The 20,952-nt window shown below is 37.5% G+C and overlaps 2 protein-coding genes across 5 annotated transcripts in view; both read left to right on the top strand.

Annotated features, from left to right (window-relative positions):
* The window catches only part of LOC308677804 (uncharacterized protein), a gene marked incomplete at its 5' end in the record, with an annotated part of 58,354 nt that extends 57,882 nt beyond the window's left edge, over window positions 1-472 (top strand). The window contains one exon of the mRNA XM_081344499.1: window positions 126-472. Coding sequence (XP_081200625.1) covers window positions 126-248 — 123 coding nt within the window. The 3' untranslated portion in view covers window positions 249-472. The remainder of the gene's footprint in view (window positions 1-125) is intronic.
* Window positions 1-20,952, top strand: part of LOC308678210 (LIM zinc-binding domain-containing Nebulette) — a 203,538-nt gene that overhangs the window by 173,071 nt on the left and 9,515 nt on the right. For all 4 annotated transcript variants that reach the window (XM_081345217.1, XM_081345216.1, XM_081345218.1 and 1 more), the window contains exons 5-6: window positions 2,230-2,401; window positions 20,676-20,791. In XM_081345217.1, the coding sequence (XP_081201343.1) occupies window positions 2,230-2,401; window positions 20,676-20,791 (288 nt within the window). The remainder of the gene's footprint in view (window positions 1-2,229; window positions 2,402-20,675; window positions 20,792-20,952) is intronic.

Raw genomic sequence — 20,952 nt, forward strand, 5'->3', positions numbered from 1 at the left:
ATTAATAATCTTGAAACAAACTGGTAAAAGGGAATTTAACTATCAAATGTTGTTTAATGCAATGCACTACTTACCGTAATATGGTTCAATCACAGGTTATATGTGTTTTAATTATTAATTGTCAGGTTTGCTATAAAGAGCAGCTTGGTAAAGGTACTTCAGTGAGTGTCACTCCTGAAATGGAAAGAGTCAAGAAGAATCAAGAAAATATCAGCTCGGCAAGTCCTTTGTCTCTTTTTTTCTTTTAATTGTTTTGCATTAATAAATTTATGTTTTTGATCAAGAATGGATCTTCCTTTTTGAAATTTTAAAATGACTACAGAAAGGTATGCTCATCCATATGGCCTAATGACTGTCATTAATTAGGTGAAAATGTGTGCATTTTTTATATCATTTTTGTGTAATACTACCATTAGTTCTTTGAAGTTTAAATAATCTTTCTTTGTAACATCCATTAGCCATTCAAATATTATAAACGGTAAGTTATTGGGTCACTGATATTCATGTTTTGAATGACATATTATTGCAGTACTGCTGCTGATAATAATATTGTTAGTAGTTTCAAAGGTTAACTGTGGTCAAAATATTTCTATGTAATGATGATGATGTATTTTACAGGTCAAGTACAGCAGAGATCAGCAGCAAATGAAAGGTAGACCTAGCGTGATTCTAGACACACCCGAGTTAAGGCATGTCAAAGAAACACAAAACATCATCTCAATGGTAGGGTAGATTCTTCACATAAGCAGTATGTTCTAAGGAGCAATATTGTGTTGTACACTGAATTAACAGACAAGACTTTGCACACACAACTGAAGTGAGAATTGATTTCTTCTTACACCATGGTTGATGGAATGGAGTTGCTAACAATGTAATTTCCCCCCTACAATACTAATTAAACAATTTATCTAATAATTCACTGAGTGGCTTTTTAAACACATGTCATATGATGCTTTTCTTTCCACATTCCAAAACTTAATAGGAGAGGATGACACACACTGCCTTGTGCCTGTGCATGTTAGTGGTTCATGTGTGCAAGTGAGTTCTGAATGTGGTTGTTGAGATTATTTTGCAAAGTTATGTATATGGATTGTGCAAGATACATTATGATCTTTGAGAAGGGTTAAAAAAGTAGAGGTGGGTCTCCTTATCTGTGGGTTCTATTTCAGTATATAAAACCAGTAAATACAAAGTCATAAGAAATAAGGCCTTCACTCCACAGGAATTGGGGATTGGGTTTGGGAGACTATGTTCATTCTCTTTTCCTTTCACAAGCTTTATCACTTTTCCTCCCCTATTATTCTATGACAATGCACCTACTGTACATGTGCTCCTCTTTCTCCTCATTTGGTTGTGGCAAATCTTGTTGGTTCACTACTGTTGTAAACTTTCACACCGCGACTGGTCTGTGTTAGCGTCGTATAATATTGTGAGGGAGACAGATTTTGCTGGTGCAAAGAAGCCATATGAATACTTGTGACTATACTGCCTAAGTACCGTAGGATTCAGGACGAGCAAACAGGAATACTGAATAGATCATCTAACTCTTATAAATATTCTTTATGCATGCACAAAAACTCTTTTGTCATGTTTTTCCATCTGCAAAGTAATAAAAAATAAGGTCCAAATTGCAATAAGCTGAAACTTTTTACATGGTTATCAAAAACTGATCTCAATGGTTCAGTCATAGATATGCATAATTGCAGATATCAAAAGCTACCTGTATACAGACTGCAATATCTGGATTAGCTTTAGTAATTTGTGGATTAATATGAAGCACTATTTGAAATTAAGCCAGTTTAATATCAACACTTGCATAAGAATGTAATTGGTTGTGACTAATGATGCAATTACTTAAAATATTCTTAAAGTTCATCACGGAAACTGACGTATGCTATAGACATAAAGGCATATACTGGCAATGAAAAATTGCATGTTGATGATTAAGCACTTATGTAATATGCGCACAAAATGTGATATTATCATTTGCTGATGGAATAATATCTGCCAGGTGAATCAGTTATCCCTTACTTTTGTACTCTCTGTGGTCTCCATTAGTGACCTGCTGGAGCCAATTTGAAGAGAATTCAGGGAGGAAAAACATGAAGAACATCCTTCTGCACGATAGTAATTCTGTATATTGTTGAATACAAGCCAATGGCAATGCCCAATAATTTTTTACTGTTCTTAATACTTGAATCTCAGAAAAATATACATATTTTTCTCCAGGTCAAATATCATGAAGATTTTGAGAAGACAAAAGGCAGAGGATTCACTCCAGTAGTGGATGACCCTGTAACTGAACGGGTGAGAAGGAATACCCAAGTGGTTAGTGATGCTGCATACAAAGGCGTTCACCCACATATAGTTGAAATGGACAGGAGACCTGGAATAATTGTAGGTAAGTCAATTCTCTAAATTTACTGAATCAGAAACACTTGTGTGGCCATCCCTGATTATTCACATATACATATACATGTACATACCATATCTGATCGATCTATCTATCTATCTATCTATCTATCTATCTATCTATCTATCTATGCAAAAGATAGTGAAGTTTAGGTAGTTTGAGTGGGAGGAAAATTGCCAGAACAGCTCCTACTTAGGAGTTCTATGAGTCTATGTTTAATGGTGTAAGTAATTTGCTTTAGTTTGCAAAGGTTTCTATCTATGGGTGAGGAACAATAAAGGAAATTACTTAGAAGAATCTTTATGTCTGTTTTGATTTTTTGAGCCTGACATCAGATAATTATTAGTATAACTGAAACTCTAATGACATTTGAAGTTGTGTACTTTTGTGTCATATCAAATTTCTTTATCATATTAGAATGCTAGGTCATTTTGGATTATCAGACAATAATTGTTTCCCAGCAAAAATGTTAATTGCAATGCCCTCTAAAGTAATGAGAATATTAATTAACCCAATAATGAAAGAAATTTTAACCTATCATTAAATTACTTGACAATAGCTTATTTTTTTAAAGACAATACAAGTATTTAAATTGTTAATATGAAAGCCCAATATTAACACTTTTAACTATTTTAATAATAAAAGTAATCACAGAACAAATTGCTATTTGACATTTTTTATAGATCAGTACAAAAGGAATTAAGTTCTACCATTTCAATGTCATGTAAGACAAGTGTTTTATTGTTATAAAATATTATTTTACTTGGTAAGTATAATAGTTCATCTGTATACTAAGATGAAAATAAAATGTATTCATTCTTTTGCATGTCACTAGTTTAAAACTCTCCTCAGAATATTTGAACAGTGTCAGATTCTGTTTAGCTAACACTGAATTGGCAAGTAGTGAATGGCTAAAGATAATAGTCAGATCTTTCTATAGGATACTGGATTAAGAAAAACTGCTTTAGAGACTAGTGAATTAGATGCAAACTTTTTTCAATATATGTATATTGTCATATTCAATATCTATGCTTTTACTGTATGAATTTTTCATACACACATGTATGGTGGGGGGAAAATTATTTGATCCCTGCTGATTTTGTACTGACAAAGAAATGATCAGTCTATAATTTTAATAGTAGGCTTATTTTAACAATGAGAGATGGAATAACAACAAAAACGCATTTCAAAAAAGTTATAATTTGATTTACATTTTAATGAGTGAAATAAGAATTTGATCCCTAATCAATCAGCAAGATTTCTGGCTCCCAGGTGTCTTTTATACAGGTAACAAGCTGAGATTAGGAGCACTCTCTTAAAGTGCCCCAGGGGTCGGTCCTCTCTCCCCTCCTGTTCAACATCTATATGAAGCCACTGGCTGAGATCATCCGTGGTTTTGGGGTGAGGTATCATCAATATGCTGATGATACCCAGGTTTTCATCTCCACCCCAAACCAACCCAGTGATGCCCTCGACGTGATGTCCCGCTGCCTGGAAGCGGTATGAATCTGGATGGGGAGGAACAGGCTCCAGCTCAACCTGGCCAAGACTGAGTGGCTCTACGTACCGGCATCTCATTTAGTCCAAGAGGTTCCATCTTTGGTTATGGGAGGAGAGGTGTTACCTCCCGTTGATAGGGCGCGCAACTTAGGCGTCCTCCTGGATACACGACTCAGTTTTGAAGATCATATAGGAGTTGTGGACAGGGGGGCTTTTGCCCAGGTTCGCCTGGTGTGCCAGTTGTGCCCCTATCTGGACCGAGATGCTCTATGTACAGTCACTCATGCGCTCGTTACCTCCCGTATAGATTACTGCAATGCTCTCTACATAGGGCTGCCCTTGAAGACCACCCGGAGGCTCCAGCTGGTGCAGAATGCGGCCGTGCAGGTTTTGATGGGAGTATCCCGATACTCCCATATTACACCCCTCCTGCGTGAGCTGCATTGGTTACCGGTTGCCCTCTGGGTGAGATTTAAGGTGCTGGTTCTTACCTATAAAGCCCTACATGGCTTAGGCCTGGGAAATTTGCAGGACCGTCTGCTGCCAGGAACGACTTCCCATCGCCCGGTGCGCTGACACAGGGAGGGCCTCCTCAAGGTGCCATCGGCTAGACAATGTTGGCTGGTGACCCCCAGGGGGAGGGTCTTCCCTGTGGAATCAGCTTCCCCTTGAGCTCCGGATGGCCCTGGATCTCCGGTCCTTTCGTTGCGACCTCAAAACATTTCTTTTCCATCAGGCTGACCTGGACTGATGATACGGGTTTTTTAAAAGAAAATGTTTTTAATATTTTATCACTGGGGCTTGTTAGTTTAATCTTTTTAAACATTTGTATTATTGTGTTTTATTGTTGTTAGCCGCCCTGAGTCCTTCGGGAGATAGGGCGGCATATAAGTCCCAATAATTAATAATTAAATGAATGAATGAATGAATGAATGAATGAATGAATGAATGAATGAATGAATGGAGTGCTCCTAATCTCAGTTTGTTACCTGTATAAAAGACACCTGTACATAGAAGCAATCAATCAGATTCCAAACTGTCCACTATGGCCAAGACCAAAGAGCTATCCAAGGATGTCAGTGACAAGATTGTAGATCTACACAAGGCTGCAATAGGCTACAAGACCATCATCAAGCAGCTTGGTGAGAAGGTGACAACAGTTGGTGTGATTATTTGCAAATGGAAGAAACACAAAATAACTGTCCATCTCTCTTGGTCTGGGGCTCAATGCAAGATCTCACTTTGCGGAGTTTCAATGATCATGAGAACGGTGAGGATTCAGGCCAGAACTACATGGGAGGATTTGTGAATGATCTCAAGGAAGCTGGGACCATAGTCACCAAGAGAACAATTGGTAACACACTACACCGTGAAGGACTGAAATCCTGCAGTGCCCGCAAGGTCCCCCTACTCAAGAAAGCACATGTACAGGCCCATCTGAAGTTTGCCAATGAACATCTGAATGACTCAGAAGAGAACTGGGTGAAAATGTTGTGGTCAGATGAAAGCAAAGTCAAGCTCTTTGGCATCAATTCAACTCCCCTGTTTGGAGGAGGAGGAATGCTGCCTATGACCCCAAGAACACCATCACCACCATCAAACATGGAGGTGGAAACATTATGCTTTGGGGATGTTTTCTGCTAGGGGGACAGGACAATTTTACCGCATCAAAGGGACAATGGACAGGCCATGTACCGTCAGATCTTGGGTGAGAACCTCCTTCCCTCAGCCAGGGCATTGAAAATGGGTCATGGATGGGTATTCCAGGATGACAGTAACCCAAAACACATGGCCAAGGCAACAAAGGAGTGGCTCAGGAAGAAGCACATTAAGGTCCTGGAGTGGCCTAGCCAGTCTCCAGACCTTAATCCCATAGAAAATCTGTGGAGGGAGCTGAAGGTTCAAGCTGCCAAATGTCATCCTTGAAACCTTAATGTCTTGGAGAGGATCTGCAAAGAGGAGTGGAACAACCTGAGATGTATGCAAACCTGGTGGCCAACTACAAGAAACGTCTGACCTATGTGATTGCCAATAAGGATTTTGCCAACAAGTACTAAGACATGTTTTGCAAAGTGGTCAAATACCTATTTCACTTTCTAAAAGGCAAATCAATTTATAACTTTTTTGAAATGCGTTTTTCTGGATTTTTGTTGTTGTTATTCTGTCTCTCACTGTTAAAATCTACCATTAAAATTATAGACCGATCATTTCATTGTCAGTAGGCAAATGTACAAAATCAGCAGGGGATCAAATATTTTTTTCCCTTACTGTAAGCATCTTACAGGTTTTATTTTTGGGGCCTTGTCTCGTTTGCCAGTGAAAATCAGTGTGACATAGTGTTTTGTGAAACATTTAAAATCATTTGTAACAAACTCTTATAAAACAGCAAATTAAATTGATAAATTGCAATAAAACACTTCTTATAGATTAGAGGCTCCCAACCTTTTGGGCACCAGGGACCGGTTCTGTGGAGAAAGATTTTTCTGCGGACCAGAGGGGCATGGTTTCGTGTGCTACCTGCATCCAACAGATGGGGCTTGTTTGGCCCTGTGCTGATCCATGTTATAGATAAAATGTGAAATAGTGGTTTGCAACATGTCTTTTATGACTGGGGTACCATCATGGAGACAACACTATTCTCAGATACCCTTGTCAATTGGCATTTAGGAAAAAGGTAGTTTTGGGGCTTGCAAGTTATTAATGCTACTTGGCAGTCAACAGAGATGGCTTCATATTATCATACCACTCATTAGAATAATGCTTCACTGAGTACCATTGACAAAGTAAGAAAATGAAGACCTGGACGTACTTATGGCCAAGCATTGTTTTACATTGTAGTTTCTGAATATGAATTGCAGAACATAAACAAAGTTTTTTATAAGAATTTGGAAGTTTCATAATATTTTTTTTCCAGACAATATGAATTAATTCCCAAAAACAATAGAGGTGGAAATTTGTACACTTTACATATATTTGGTTATCATTTGCATACAGCATAATTTTTTTTAGATATAGGACAGGATATATATATAGATTGTAAGTTTAGATACACTTTTATGTTTTTAATGTTACAGAATTATACCAACATGGCTAAAGTTCTGAATATTATTTTAAAAAGATGGTTGCTTATGAAACAGCTTCTAGACTGTTCTAGAAAACTTGCTACTATTTTGACTACAAACAAAAATATGAATCTACTCCTATGGGTAGAGTAATGTAAATAAACCAGTGTTTCGTACAAAGAAGTAGATAAAATCAATATAAACAGGAAATTTGATACCATAGATTGTTTCCCAGCTCTATTTGAAAATAACTTCACAAATTCAGACTGTGTTGGCTGCTATAATAATGTCTTTTAGTAATTAGAAAGTATATGTTTCAGTTGCAGCAGGATAGCCTCTGTCTTGCTAATAATAGAGCAGCTGAATTTTCTCCTTGATTTTTTTCACCTACTGTCCTGTCGTTTCTTTTTGGGGGAAAGATCTCAAAGTTTGGCGCACAGATCCTGGCTCCATCTTCGACCTTGATCCTTTGGAAGATAATATTCAGTCTAAGAGTCTACATGTGCTTTTGGGTATTGTTTGATTATGGTTTTCTGCATTGGTTTGTTATGGTCCTGGAAGTAAAATGGACCTAGTAAATTGCACTTGTGTGAAAATAACAGCATACTATTATTTTGTTTACTAGTGCTGCATGAATACGTATATGGTTATTGTAAATGAAATTTCACTTAGTGATAACTATTTCACTTAAATTCACTTAGTGAGACTGATTGGAGATGATGTCAGATATAGAGCAACTCATTAGGTAGGCGCCAGATTGTACAAAAATGGCTTTTGGGGATTTTAATCAGCTGCCCAGCTTCTGTAGCAATATGAAACTACAGAATGTATGATTCCAGATCACTCTGCTTGATTCACAAAGGTTTATTGGGATTCACATGGATGTTTTCTGTTTACTATATGTTTTCTATTTTCACGTTTCCCATTGCTACTTTCATCTTTTTTATGGCCAGAGAAAAGCCATCTGAGAGAAAAAGAAGAGCTGTAGTATTTTTTGACTAATAGCACTAAGTGACAAAGTTTCACTTTAATGTTTAAGTATCTGTGTGTTTTGTTCCTAAGTGAATGGAAGCTAATAAACCTCTTGTTGCCGCAGAGTTAAACCCAACTTTCTGTAAGTTTGAAATCAATACTTATTTTTTACCAGCAGTTGTTTATAGTGTAAAAGTAAGTGAATATGGCATATTAAATACTGTAAAATTATTAATAAGGCCACAAAAGATAATTCCACAGGCGAACAAAAGGAACAGCGCTCCCATTTGTACAGCTCCAACCTTACTTGATTTAAATGAACTAGGATAGCATGTGGTTGGATGGCTTTAACTTAGAGGATTTTTTCTTTCTTTTTTAAAAAAAATTGCTCTTCCTGGTGACTGCTGTCCCTTATAATCAACTGCACAAGGCCATAATACCCGCTTTTCTACTTAATGCATTAGTGTGTCTGTGTGTTTGTGTGTGTGTGTGTGTGTGTGTGTGTGTGTGAGACAGACAGACAGACAGACAGAGGGAGAAAATATGGTTGCTTTATACAAAATGATGCTTGATTATGTTTATTTATATTTTAGTATTTTTAAAATAAAAAGTCCCCTTTAATTTTATTTAGAAATTTGCAATACTATTTATTGCAGTATCGTGTTTTCCTTATAGAAAAAGCAAGACGTGGCCAATACCATTTGCATTCTACCAGTACTTCTGGCGTTGGAGATGATAAATCAGATGATTCTATATTTTCTTACTCCAGTGAGGCAACAAGGCTATCTAATGAAGGAGGAGGTATACAGAAGTATCCACCATTAACTGTCACTGTGTGCTCATTCTTTGCACATCTTAAGAATTAACTCAGCAACCTTCACTTACCCAATGAACCAACAACTGCATTAGATGAAGCCTTTTTTGTTAATCTTAGACCTTGGTCATTAAGGATGATATCTATGTACTGTATTTACACATACTTCTTAAACCTTTATGGCTTTCAAGTATAGTTATAAATTGTTCACCACTGATTTGGATTCTCTACTTTATATTATTTAACTACCTATGTCAATCAGCAGAATTATCAATTGAATTTGAAATTGTTTACAGAATAATGGAGTTTGCCATGTGACATTTTTACCATTACCAAGTTTACCAAGTTAATTTACGATACAAACACACTTACTTGAACACATTTACTTAAATATTTCTGCATACTTTCAAGAAACCTTTGTAGCCATAGAATCTAGAAAGGAAACAGATAAGAACCCAAGTAAATTACCTTCTGCATGTACTACAATATTCTATGTTTGTATGTAACTTTGAGATAAAACGTTATCAAATTTCTACATATGCAGGAAGCTCTTGACTTATGACAGCCATTAAGACCAGAATTTCCATTGTTAAGCAAAATGGTTTTTAAGTGAATCATTCCTGATTTGATGACCTTTTTTGCCATGGTTGTTAAGGAAATCATTGTACTTGTTAAGAGAATCACATAATTGTTAAGTGAATTGTCAGAAGTTGATTGGAAGGCCACAGAGAGTGATCACAGAGTTACCCTATAGTAAGCTGGGCAGCCAATAAATTTTATAAATAATAAATAAATAAATAATATCTAGAGAAATTAAAGCTCAGCAAAATCAGCCCAAAGTGATAGAGATTTTGCTTTTTAAATGTGCTCCTCTGCATCAACAGGTTACAAGTGCATGCTGAGAAGGCATGCACAGAGCAAAATTCAACAAAGCTACAAAATAACCAAGTAGCCTGTACATTTAACTATTTTATCAATGTTTCTATAGAAAGCATAATATTGCATGCAAACACACCCTTCCTTTATTTGTAAGTTGGGCACACAGCCCAACCTACATGCAACATACACAAGAACTCTTAGTAACGAATTTTGTAAAAAGTAATAACTAAGTGGCTAATCTGGAAGCAGTCTTTGTATTTTATTGCTGATTTCTTCTCATCTCTCCTTTCCCATATCATCCTATCTACTCTAAACTAGCAGCAGTGAGTTCCTATACTGGCTAGGCTGGGGAAAGTAAAACAAAAACAAAAAAAAGCCAACAGACCACTAAAACCCAAACAAAAATGCTGTACTTGAAACAGTCAGAAACAACTGAAGTAACTATTCCAAGGTGCTACTTTATTCAGATCTCCAGGATAGGGGTACTTCAAGATCAGAACAATTTGAGATTAAAATACAGGTAGTCCTCGAGTTTCAAATGAAATGGAGCCTGCCAATTGCACTTGTAACCTGAGGATTCGAAGGAGTGAATCACGTAACTTGAACGAGATCACTCTCTGCTTTCGCCCACACATTCACTAATTGAATGTGTAGATCGTTAAGTGCACAAGGTATCTCAGGGAAGGGAAGGCCATGGTCGCTAATTCTTCTGATCATCCAAGGCATCTCCTGATCCACTGAGATATCTTATATTTTCCCATCTTCCCTATCCTGCTCGACTAGGTCACTTACCTTACATAGATCTCAATGATCAAGGGAGCTCTCCAGCCTCTCTGTCATGGTTTTGCTTTGAGAAAAGACTTACTAAGGCCTGTCATTATGAGAGATTGCGTCTCTATAGGTTCCGGTCATCTTTGCAAAAAGGCTTTGCCAAAGACTGGGAGGGGTGTGTGCATCCCTCTAGCCTACATTTACAGTGGCAAAGGCCTTGAGGAAAGGCTTTTGCCGAGTATGGAGCCCAGGAGGCCAAGAAAATGAAGACTCCTAGATCTTCACAAAGTGAAGGAAAAACCAAATGCACAGCTATAGGTGGTACCTTGCTCAATAGTAGTAACTGTGAGAGGGATCTCGGAGTCCTAGTGGTGGTTGTTGTTGTTAGTTGCGAAGTCATGTTCGACCCATCGCAACCCCATGGACAACATTCCTCCAGGCTTTCCTGTCCTCTACCATCTTCTGGAGTCCATTTAAGCTCACACCTACTGCTTCAGTTACTCCATCCAGCCACCTCATTCTCTGTCGTCCCCTTCTTCTATTGCCCTCGATCTTTCCCAGCATGAGGCTCGTCTCCAGTGAGTCCTTCCTTCTCATTAGGTGGCCAAAGTATTTGAGTTTCAACTTTGGGATCTAGCCTTCTAAAGAGCAGTCAGGGTTGATCTCCTCTAGGACTGACCAGTTTGATCACCTTGCAGTCCAAGGGACTCGCAGGAGTCTTCTCCAGCACCATAGTTCAAAGGCCTCAATTCTTTGGCGCTCAGCCTTTCTTATGGTCCAACTTTCACTGCCATACATTGCAACTGGGAAGACCATAGCCTTGACTATACGCACTTTTGTTGACAGGGTGATGTCTCTGCTTTTTAGTGTGCTGTCTAGATTTGCCATGGCTTTCCTCCCCAGGAGCAAGCGTCTTTTAATTTCTTGGCTACAGTCCCCATCTGCAGTGATCTTGGAGCCCAGGAAAATAAAATCTGTCACTACCTCCATTTCTTCCCCATCTATTTGCCAGGAATTGAGAGGGCCAGATGCCATGATCTTGGTTTTCTTAATGTTAAGTTTCAACCCAACTTTTGCACTCTCCTTCTTCACCCGCAACAAGAGGCTCTTTAGTTCTTCTTCACTTTCTGCCATTAGAGTGGTATCATCGGCGTATCTTAGGTTGTTGATATTTCTTCTGGCAATCTTAATTCCAACTTTTGATTCATCTAGCCCTGCCTTTCTCATGATGTGCTCTGCATATAAGTTAAATAGGCAGGGTGACAGTACACAGCCTTGCCAGACTCCTTTCCCAATTTTGAACCAATCAGTGGTTCCATGTCCAGTTCTCACTGTTGCTTCTTGACCCGCATATAGGTTTCTCAAGAGACAAATAAGATGGTCTGGTACTCCCATCTCTTTAAGAACTTGCCACAGTTTGTTATGATCCACACAATCAAAGGCTTTAGCATAGTCAATGAAGCAGAAATAGATGTTTTTCTGGAACTCCCTAGCTTTCTCCATGATCCAGCGTATGTTGGCAATTTGATCTCTAGTTCCTCTGCCTCTTCAAAATCCTGCCTGTACTTCTGGTAGTTCTCGATCCACATACTGCTGAAGTCTAGCTTGTAGGATTTTAAGCATGACTTTACTAGCATGAGAAATGAGTGCAATGGTGTGATAGTTTGAACATTCTTTGGCACTGCCTTTCTTTGGAATTGGAATGTAAACTGATCTTTTCCAATCCTGTGGCCACTGTTGAGTTTTCCAAATTTGCTGGCAAATTGAGTGTAGCACTTTTACTGCACTGTCTTTTAAGATTTTGAATAGCTCAGCTGGAATACTGTCACCTCCACTAGCTTTGTTGTTGTTCAGCTTTTCTAAAGCCCACTTCACTTCACATTCTAGGATGTGTGGCTCGAGGTCAGTGACCACCTCATTGTGATTATCAGGGACGTTAAGCTCATTCTTGTATAGTTCTTCTGTGTAATTTTGCCACCTCTTCTTAATCTCTTCTGCCTCTGTTAGGTCCCTGCCATTTTGGTCCTTTATCATGCCCATTTTTGCATTAAACGTTCCCTTCATCTCTCCAATTTTCTTGAAAAGATCTCTGGTCCTCCCTATTCTATTGTTTTCTTCTATTTCTTTGCACTGTTCATTTAAGAAGGCATTATTATCTCTTCTAGCTATTCTCTGGAATTCTGCATTCAATTGGGCATATCTATGTTTTTCTCCCTTGCCTTTCGCTTCCCTCCTTTCCTCAGCTATTTGCAAAGCTTCCTCAGACAGCTATTTTGCTTTCTTGCATTTCTTTTTCTTTGGGATGGTTTTGGTTGCTACCTGTTGTACAATGTCGCGAACCTCTGTCCATAGTTCTTCAGGCACTCTGTCTATCAGATCTAATTCCTTAAATCTATTTGTCACCTCTACTGTATATTCAACAGGGATATGATTTAATTTATACCTGAGTGGCCTAGTGCTTTTCCCTACTTTCTTCATTTTAAGCCTAAACTTTGCAAGGAGAAGCTCATGGTCTGAGCCACAGTCAGCTCCTGGTCTTGTTTTTACTGACTGTATAGAGCTTCTCCATCTTTGGCTGCAGAGCATATAGTCAATCTGACTTCTGTGTTGACCGTCTGGTGATGTCCATGTGTAGAGCCGTCTCTTGGGTTGTTGGAAAAGAGTGTTTGCTATGACCATCGTATTCTCTTGACAAAATTCTATCAGCCTGTGCCCTGCTTCATTTTGTGCTCCAAGGCCAAAGTTGCCTGTTATTCCAGTTATCTTTTGGCTTCCTACTTTAGCATTCCAATCCCCCATGATGATAAGGACATCATTTTTTGGTGTTAGTTCTATAAGGTGCTGTAGGGCTTCATAGAACCGGTCAATTTCATCCTCTTCAGCACTGGTGGTTGGGGCATAGATTTGGACTACTGTGATATTGAATGGTTTGCCTTGGATTTGAACTGAGATCATTCTGTCATTTTGAGGATTGTATCCCAGTATTGCTTTTCCTACTCTTTTATTGACTATGAAGGCTACTCCATTTCTTCTGAGGGATTCTTGCCCGCAGTAGTATACCTGATGGTCATCTGAATTAAATTCACCCATTCCTGTCCATTTTAGTTCGCTGATACCTAAGATGTCGATGTTCAGTCTTGTCATCTCTTGTTTGACCACGTCCAGCTTTCCTTGATTCATGGATCTTACATTCCAGGTTCCTATGGAGAAAAAATCTTTACAGCATCGGACTTTCCTTTCACCACCAGACACATCCACAGCTGAGCGTCCTTTCGGCTTTGGCCCAGTCGCTTCATTCTTTCTGGCGCTATTAGTACTAGCCCTCTGCTCTTCCCCAGTAGCATATTGGACGCCTTCCGACCTGAGGGGCTCGTCTTCCAGCGTCATATCATTTTGCCTTTTGGTACTGTCCATAGGGTTTTCATGGCAAAGATACTGGAGTGGGTTGCCATTTCCTTCTCCAGTGGATCACGTTTTGTCAGCTACCATACCTGTTAGCAATTTGAAAGTTGTTGGTAAGCAAGTAATTGGCCTGTAGTTGCCTGGTGTTGCCCCTTTTTCTGGATTTTTCATTATTAGGTAGTTTTTCCCAGTTGTTAGCCACTTTTCAATTTCTCCTCCTTGTGGTATATTGTTGAACTGCTTGGCAATGAGTGGGTATATAACAGTTAGATGTTTCAATCTAAACCTGTGCAGTTCATTTTCACCTGGTGCTGATCAATTTTTGATCTTCCTTGCTCTTTTTTCTACAATTTTTGTTGTTATTACTAGTTCTTTCATTTCAACTTCTGTTTTATTTGCATCCACCTCTTTTAACCAAGCCGCATCCTTGTTGTGTTTCTTTGGGTCATCCCATATCTGCTTCCAGAACTGCACTGTTTCTTCCTTGTCAGGTACTGACTGATTCATTGCAGTTTCTCCATTGATAGATTGGTAGAAACATTTCTGATTGGATTGAAATTGGAGGTTCTGCCTATAATTTGCAACTTGAGCTTCATATCTACTGATTTTCCTGGCTATAGCTGTTATTTGCTGCTTTATTATTTCCAGTGCTTCCTTGATCTTCCTTGTTTCTAAGTAGTATTTCTTGATTAAGTATTCTTTGGTCTTCTTGTTCTTTAGCTTCTTTTCTTTCATCTGTTCTAGCTTGCTTGCATGTGATCTTAACTTTCTGATCTTATTTTTAGTCTAACCGTCCATTTTGTGGTGCACTGTTTGTTTGTTTTTCTTGTTTGTTGATTTTGCATCCCAGGTATTCAGTTATAACTGCAGCTGTACTGTACATTAGTTGGTTTGTTTCTTGCAGTGAATTGGTGCTTATACTTGATATTGCAGTATTTGCATCTTTTAATGCTTGTGCTAGCTGTTTCTTTGGAACAAGCTTCAATGCAGACAGCCTTATTCTGTTGTTTTTGTGCTGTTCTAGATGCTCAGTTATTCTTTGTTTCAATTATTTTATTTCTTTAGTTAGAGGGCTTTGTTCTTCCTGAGGAAGAGGTGCCTGGTTTCCAAATGAGAACAGTTGTATATCTCTGCTGGATTCTTTCACTGCCAACTCCCCCCGGCTTGCCTCTACATTCTGAATTACTTCTGGCAAGGCTTTGATTTCCTTGTCCTGGGTAAACCTTTGCAGTTCATCCAGTTCTGTTTCTGTGAATACTTTATTTCGTATTATAAATCGGCATTGATCTGCCAGTCTGTGTTCTATTTTTTCTGATTCTGAATGTTGTTCTTTCCAGAACTGGTGTATTCATTTTAGATATCCTCTTCTTGTTGGACTTGATCTGTAATAACAGATCATTATTTCTTTGTTTTCAATCACTGTGTATTTGCAACGGGTAAACACCTTTTCTTCCAGTATTTCTGCAGCTGCTGGCCCTGGTTGCTCAGCCAACAGTCCTGAGTCCTGTAACCCAGTTTTCACCAGATATGCAGGAACTCTAACATTTAGCACAGACCTAGTTAACCCGGGCGACATCCGAGCCGGTATGGCATTCTGAAATGTACGTCTCACCATATTTTTTATGGGAGAGATACTCTTTGTCTGACTCCTCTGATGAGACCTGTCCAGTATGGTTGAACCTCTGGCATAGCTCTCATCTTCCTCAGAGTACACAAGCCCCACAACCACGTCAAGGTAGTGCCTCACTGTGGGTTGTTATTATTATTGTTGTTGTTGTCTTAGAATGATAGAGCTCTTGGATTTTTATTTTTACATTTCTGTGTCACTGAAGAACCATTATTCTCAATGCTCCCCCCATCAGACTTTTGAATACTCTTCCATAGGCAAAGCTGCTGCCTCAGGCTCTCTTTAATTCTTTGTATAGCCTTAAGCACAGAAGTATTGTAAAGTGTCTGTTTTGAAAGAAGCCTATTGCAAAAGTGAAGCATGTTTTTCAGACACGAAGCTGTTGTTTGAAGTCAAAATAGGACATGTCAAATTCTAAATTCCTCCCCTTGAAACCTGAGATATTATTTAATTATATTTATCTCCTGTCTTTCCCTCAAGAGGTAATGGTATTAGCCATAATGCTTCCTCTTTTTTCCTCCCTGAATAACTCTATAAAGTAGAGAAGGTGACTGACCCATGGTCACCCAATGAAATTCTCTGATTGAGGGAGGATCAAAAGCCGTTTTCCTTGATGTATGGCATTTTAACCAATACATCACACTATATCTCTTAAGTCTGGCCCACATACATCACATGGTTCCTCCTAAGATAGGTAGTCCTCAGTTTATAACTATAACAGACCCTGCGCATCATGGTCATAAGTCCTGATGTTCATAAAATGGTCATGTGAATGCCACCTTTTTGTGGCAGTCATTAAGTAAATCTGTGGTCATTAAATAAACCACACGCACAGTTGTTAAGTGAACCAATGGTTTGCTATGGACAGCATTTTGCTGAAAATCTGGGATGGACTCACTGGCTAAAGGACAGGAATGGGTGAAAGGCATTCCATAATGGAGTCGATCTGTGAGAGGAAATTAGAAATTGGACTCTGGTTGCATTTATCTGATCAACTGCTTTATGATGGTCCTATGACCATGGGACAGTGCAAATGACCTTAAATGCATTTGTATTGCTGAATCCTTGAAATTTGTTCATGTGATTATGTGGTGGGGAACTTGACTGCCAGAACTTTGAATCCAGGTCGTAAATAGCCCCAAAGTAGGTAGGTTGTAATTTCACTAAGCGACCAGTCATAACTCAAGGATTACCCGTATGCTTGTCTATGCTGTTAACTACAGGTCTAGTCCTCCCAGTTCTGCCCTGAAGAGGCAACTGAGACATTTCAACCCATTAACCAAGATAATAAAAATAAAAGATTGATAATAGTAAAATCAACTTCAAGTTGACTTGTCTTGACATCAAAGTGGCTTGTTCTTGCTTTCTTCTGCTATGTTCTTTTGGAGTTTACTGAGATTTTTCTGGTCTTCCATCCAGGTAGTAACTAGATCTGGCCCTGCTTCTTTTCCTAGATGCTGCTACCTGTTTGCCAGCTGATTATTACCCCAAACTTAGATTGAAAAGTGGAATAAAAATTCTCAGATAGATCTTATGAGACTATATATTTACATATTCTGTACTTATAGTTTGTCTTTTCTGTTAATGTGTTTTTGGGATTAGTGATATGTATGAACAGAAAAGTGAGAAGCCAGCTCAGTGAATCAAGCCCTCCAGTGTTCAAAATGAAGCTATATTTCCATAAATGAATATACATGGAACACTAATAAGTATGCATATTGTTGTTTGTCTGAGCTTTAAAGTGGGTTTTGCATTATCTTTAAATATGTCTATGAAATATTCATTACAATGTTCTGTTCTGCTTGATTGTATTTCCAGATCATTTAAACGATGCTTTGCCATCTCCATTTTCAGATTTAGAATGGAATAACTTTAATGCCCCTATTAGTAGCAGACAGCTGTGGTTTTTTATGTGTAATGTATTTTTTTTAAATGTTTGGGTTTGTGAGTTTTTTCCTACAGTATTTTTCTTTGTAAAAAAACTGAAGTGTTAAAATAAATGTGTTAGGCTGAAAAGAACTTTTCTTGCTTAGTAAATTTCCTTTTATACTGCAGTTGGCAAGAATAGTCAAATCGCAGCAGTTCCAAAGTATTAAATCAGATGTTAGATTAATTTACCATATTTCCTAACATAGATTTCCACAATTTTTCCAATGTACAGTCCAAGCTTACACATTATTTCCATTCAGAATTGCTTTTTATAAAGCACTCAGTTATCTACACTGTAAATACAAAGCACATGGAAGGCAAGGTTTTTGAGAAGCATCTCTTACTACAAACAAATACAAAAAAGCTGAATTATTATATGAGAAGAGCTGAATTGGGAGAAAGAAAAACTGTGTTTATCTAAAATATTTTATCCCATGTTTTGGCTACCTAGCAGGTAGTGTGGTTAACAGTAAAACAGTATTCATCTCAAAGATACGGTCTGTATCTATCAATCGATCGATCGATTGATCGATCAATCAATCCTCAATAAAAACAAATTAAAACTTGTATGAAACAAAATCTAGTAACAAGGATGGCAAGAGTCAGTCTGAGAACTGAAAGTAATATGAATCTCTGATTGCACAAGGTGGGAGTAGCTCAGAGGTTTGCTTCTGAGTGGACACTAACTGGATTTCAAAGAGTGGAGCAGTGGTGAATTTGAATGGGTGGGGGGTTATAACTTTTCTTATTGTTCATCTTGATTCAGGCAGAGTCAGGCTGTGCCAAATTATTTTGGGCTTTACAGTCCATAATTGCATTTGGAAGTAAACTGATAATTTGAGAATTTACCAATTATTATGTGGGGCAAAAGTAAGTTTTTAGCTCTCTGCCTAATAGAAGGGGTCATAGATGTATTAATCAGTGAATTGATCCAAAAATGCTTTTAAATTGTCTTTGTATTACATAAATATTTAAACATTAAACTGTTATGTCTGAAGAGATCCTCTCAATGATTAAGGAAAGGTTACACTATAATACCTTTCAGTCTGTAGCAATATATATTATATGCCATCAAATCAATGTTGAATCTTAGTGACCGCATAATTTTCTCCATGACAATTTGTCCTAAACTATTTTTTCAGGTCTTCCAATGGTGGACCCATTGCTACTATAACTTTGCTGCTGGTTGTCCTTTTCATCTCTTTCCTTCTGCCTTTCTCAGGATTAGAGTCTGCTATAGGAAGCCAGGTCTTTGCATAATGTGCCTGGTCATTTGTGCTTTGTGTGAGAACTCTAGGTTGATTTTTTCATTGTTCCATTTGTTTGTTTTCTTGGCTATCCATGATATGTGCAGGAATCTTCTCCAACAGCAAAACATCAAAAATATCAATACTTTTCCTATCTGCTTGTTCAAAGTCCAACTGCCATAACTTGTATGATTCTGATCTTTATGGGTTTAAATACTGTACATAATGACATTTAAATATCTTTTCCAAGACTTTCATAGTTGCTCTACCATTTTTTAATTTTTATTTATTTATTTATATATAGTACATATAACAAGATCAATTCTATACACATTACCACACTGATATGTGTAGGTATGTGATAAACAGTGATACCAAAAATTGAGTAAGAAGGACACAAAATAATTTTTTAATCTGCTTCTAGCTTTACATTAAAAAAATGAGCACTGGTCTCATAGGAAGGAAACAAGGAAATTCTTGTTTCTATATATATATATTATTCTAACTTCAGAAAAAAGTAAATTTTATTTCTTTTCCACTGCAGGAAATATTTCACTGCCAAGCAAATGTGTTTCATGATTTAAAATATTAATTATTGTTTATATGCTATCATGAACACTTAGCGACCCCATTGACAGAATTTCTCCAGAATTAGCAGCTTCGTATCTTCCAACGGTGCACCCCTCACTGCTATGAGTCAATCCATTTTGCTGCTTCTTTCTTTCTTTTCCAGTAATGTGGATTTATTAAGGGAGCTACATCTTTATTTTTGAATAATGTGTGAGAATTTTAGTTTCTTATATCATACTTCTTTCTCTGGGTCTGAAGTACCATGACATAGCAGTACATACAAACCAGTGCCTGGATGACAATCTATATGTAGCTCCTTAATTACCATAATAGAAGACTGGTGGGATGCTAATGAAATAAATAATTTAAAATGTTATTTTCTTTCTTGCTTTCCATGCTTTAAAAAGATAAACTCAGACACTACTTTCATTTCAAGATAAATCAGGGCATCTGGAAGGAAGAAAATGACATAGGCTTTCTTAATTTACCTAATTTGCAACCTGGCACTGTTTAAAATTAATGAATTAGACCAGTGTTTCTCAACTCTGACAACTTTAAGATCTGTTCACTTCCAACTTCAGAATTCCCCAGCCAGATGCTTGAGGAATTCTGGGAATTGAAGAGTTGTCAATGTTGAGAAGCAATGGATTAGACAGTATACAGGCTATGGATGTGGGACTAAAAGTAGCAGTGGGTTCACAGCTTTATACAAGCAACATGTATTATATGACAGAGCAGTTAAATTTATTGCTGGGATATATAATCTAATCCCAGTAAAGCACTGTTTATGGTAATCTTACAGTCTCCATTATGCATCAACCATTCTTTAAAAAAAGCATTTGAGCGATTCTCTTTTTTGTTTTAGATATTTTTTTTGTCTCTCAGGCTTCTAATCAATAACTGGGTTATTTATTTTAAATTTTTTGTTGGAAGTATGACATATACATTTTAATTTTATTAGTGCCCCAAAGTGAGGAGGAGTAATATGTTCCCACTGAGTGGGAAGTGAACAATGCTGAAATAACCTACTTGTGTATGAATAATGAGTAATAAATGTAACTGAGCTCAGAATTACAATCATAACTTGTGGTGGTTGTTAAGTGGATCACCATGTGATTGCCTCCAATTATGAGATCTTTTTTGTAATTTCTGAATATTACTTTAAACATGTGCCATTGTATGCTATTTCCTTTGTCAGCTGTAAAATCAGAGTATAGGGATATAATCCTGAAAATTTGTTCTGCATTTGCACTGTTCTTTGAATCTAGATTTGTGCCTGGTTGTTTATGCATGCAAGCATGGATAATACTGCTTCTAAAGCATCTGTTTTTATTGTTTAAGACAAATATTTATAACACAAAAGTTTAAGCAACTTATTTCAGTTCCTACTAACAAGGCAGTTCCTGTGATATTCTAATCAGGAGAACTAATTGTCATACAATTATCTTGGTATGAAGTGGTAATATAGTTTTATTTATTTCCCATTCAGCCCCTGTGCTTCCTGGGGCCTATCAACAAAATCAGCCCCAAGGATATGGTTACATGCACCAGACTAGTATGTCATCTATGAGATCAATGCATTCACAGCCACATTCAGCTAACTTGGTGAGTATTAAGCTGAAAGATATTTAAAGATAATTTTGCTATATTTAATACTTTAAAAAATTGCCAAGATGCAAATTTCAAATTATGAAGAGATTCTATAAACGAATGTATTTTCTTTTTACATGAGTGTCTGTAGAAATAAAATAAAATCAAGATGGGCA

Source organism: Vipera berus, assembly GCF_964194415.1.
Source record: "Vipera berus genome assembly, chromosome: Z".
Lineage (NCBI taxonomy): Eukaryota > Metazoa > Chordata > Lepidosauria > Squamata > Viperidae > Vipera > Vipera berus.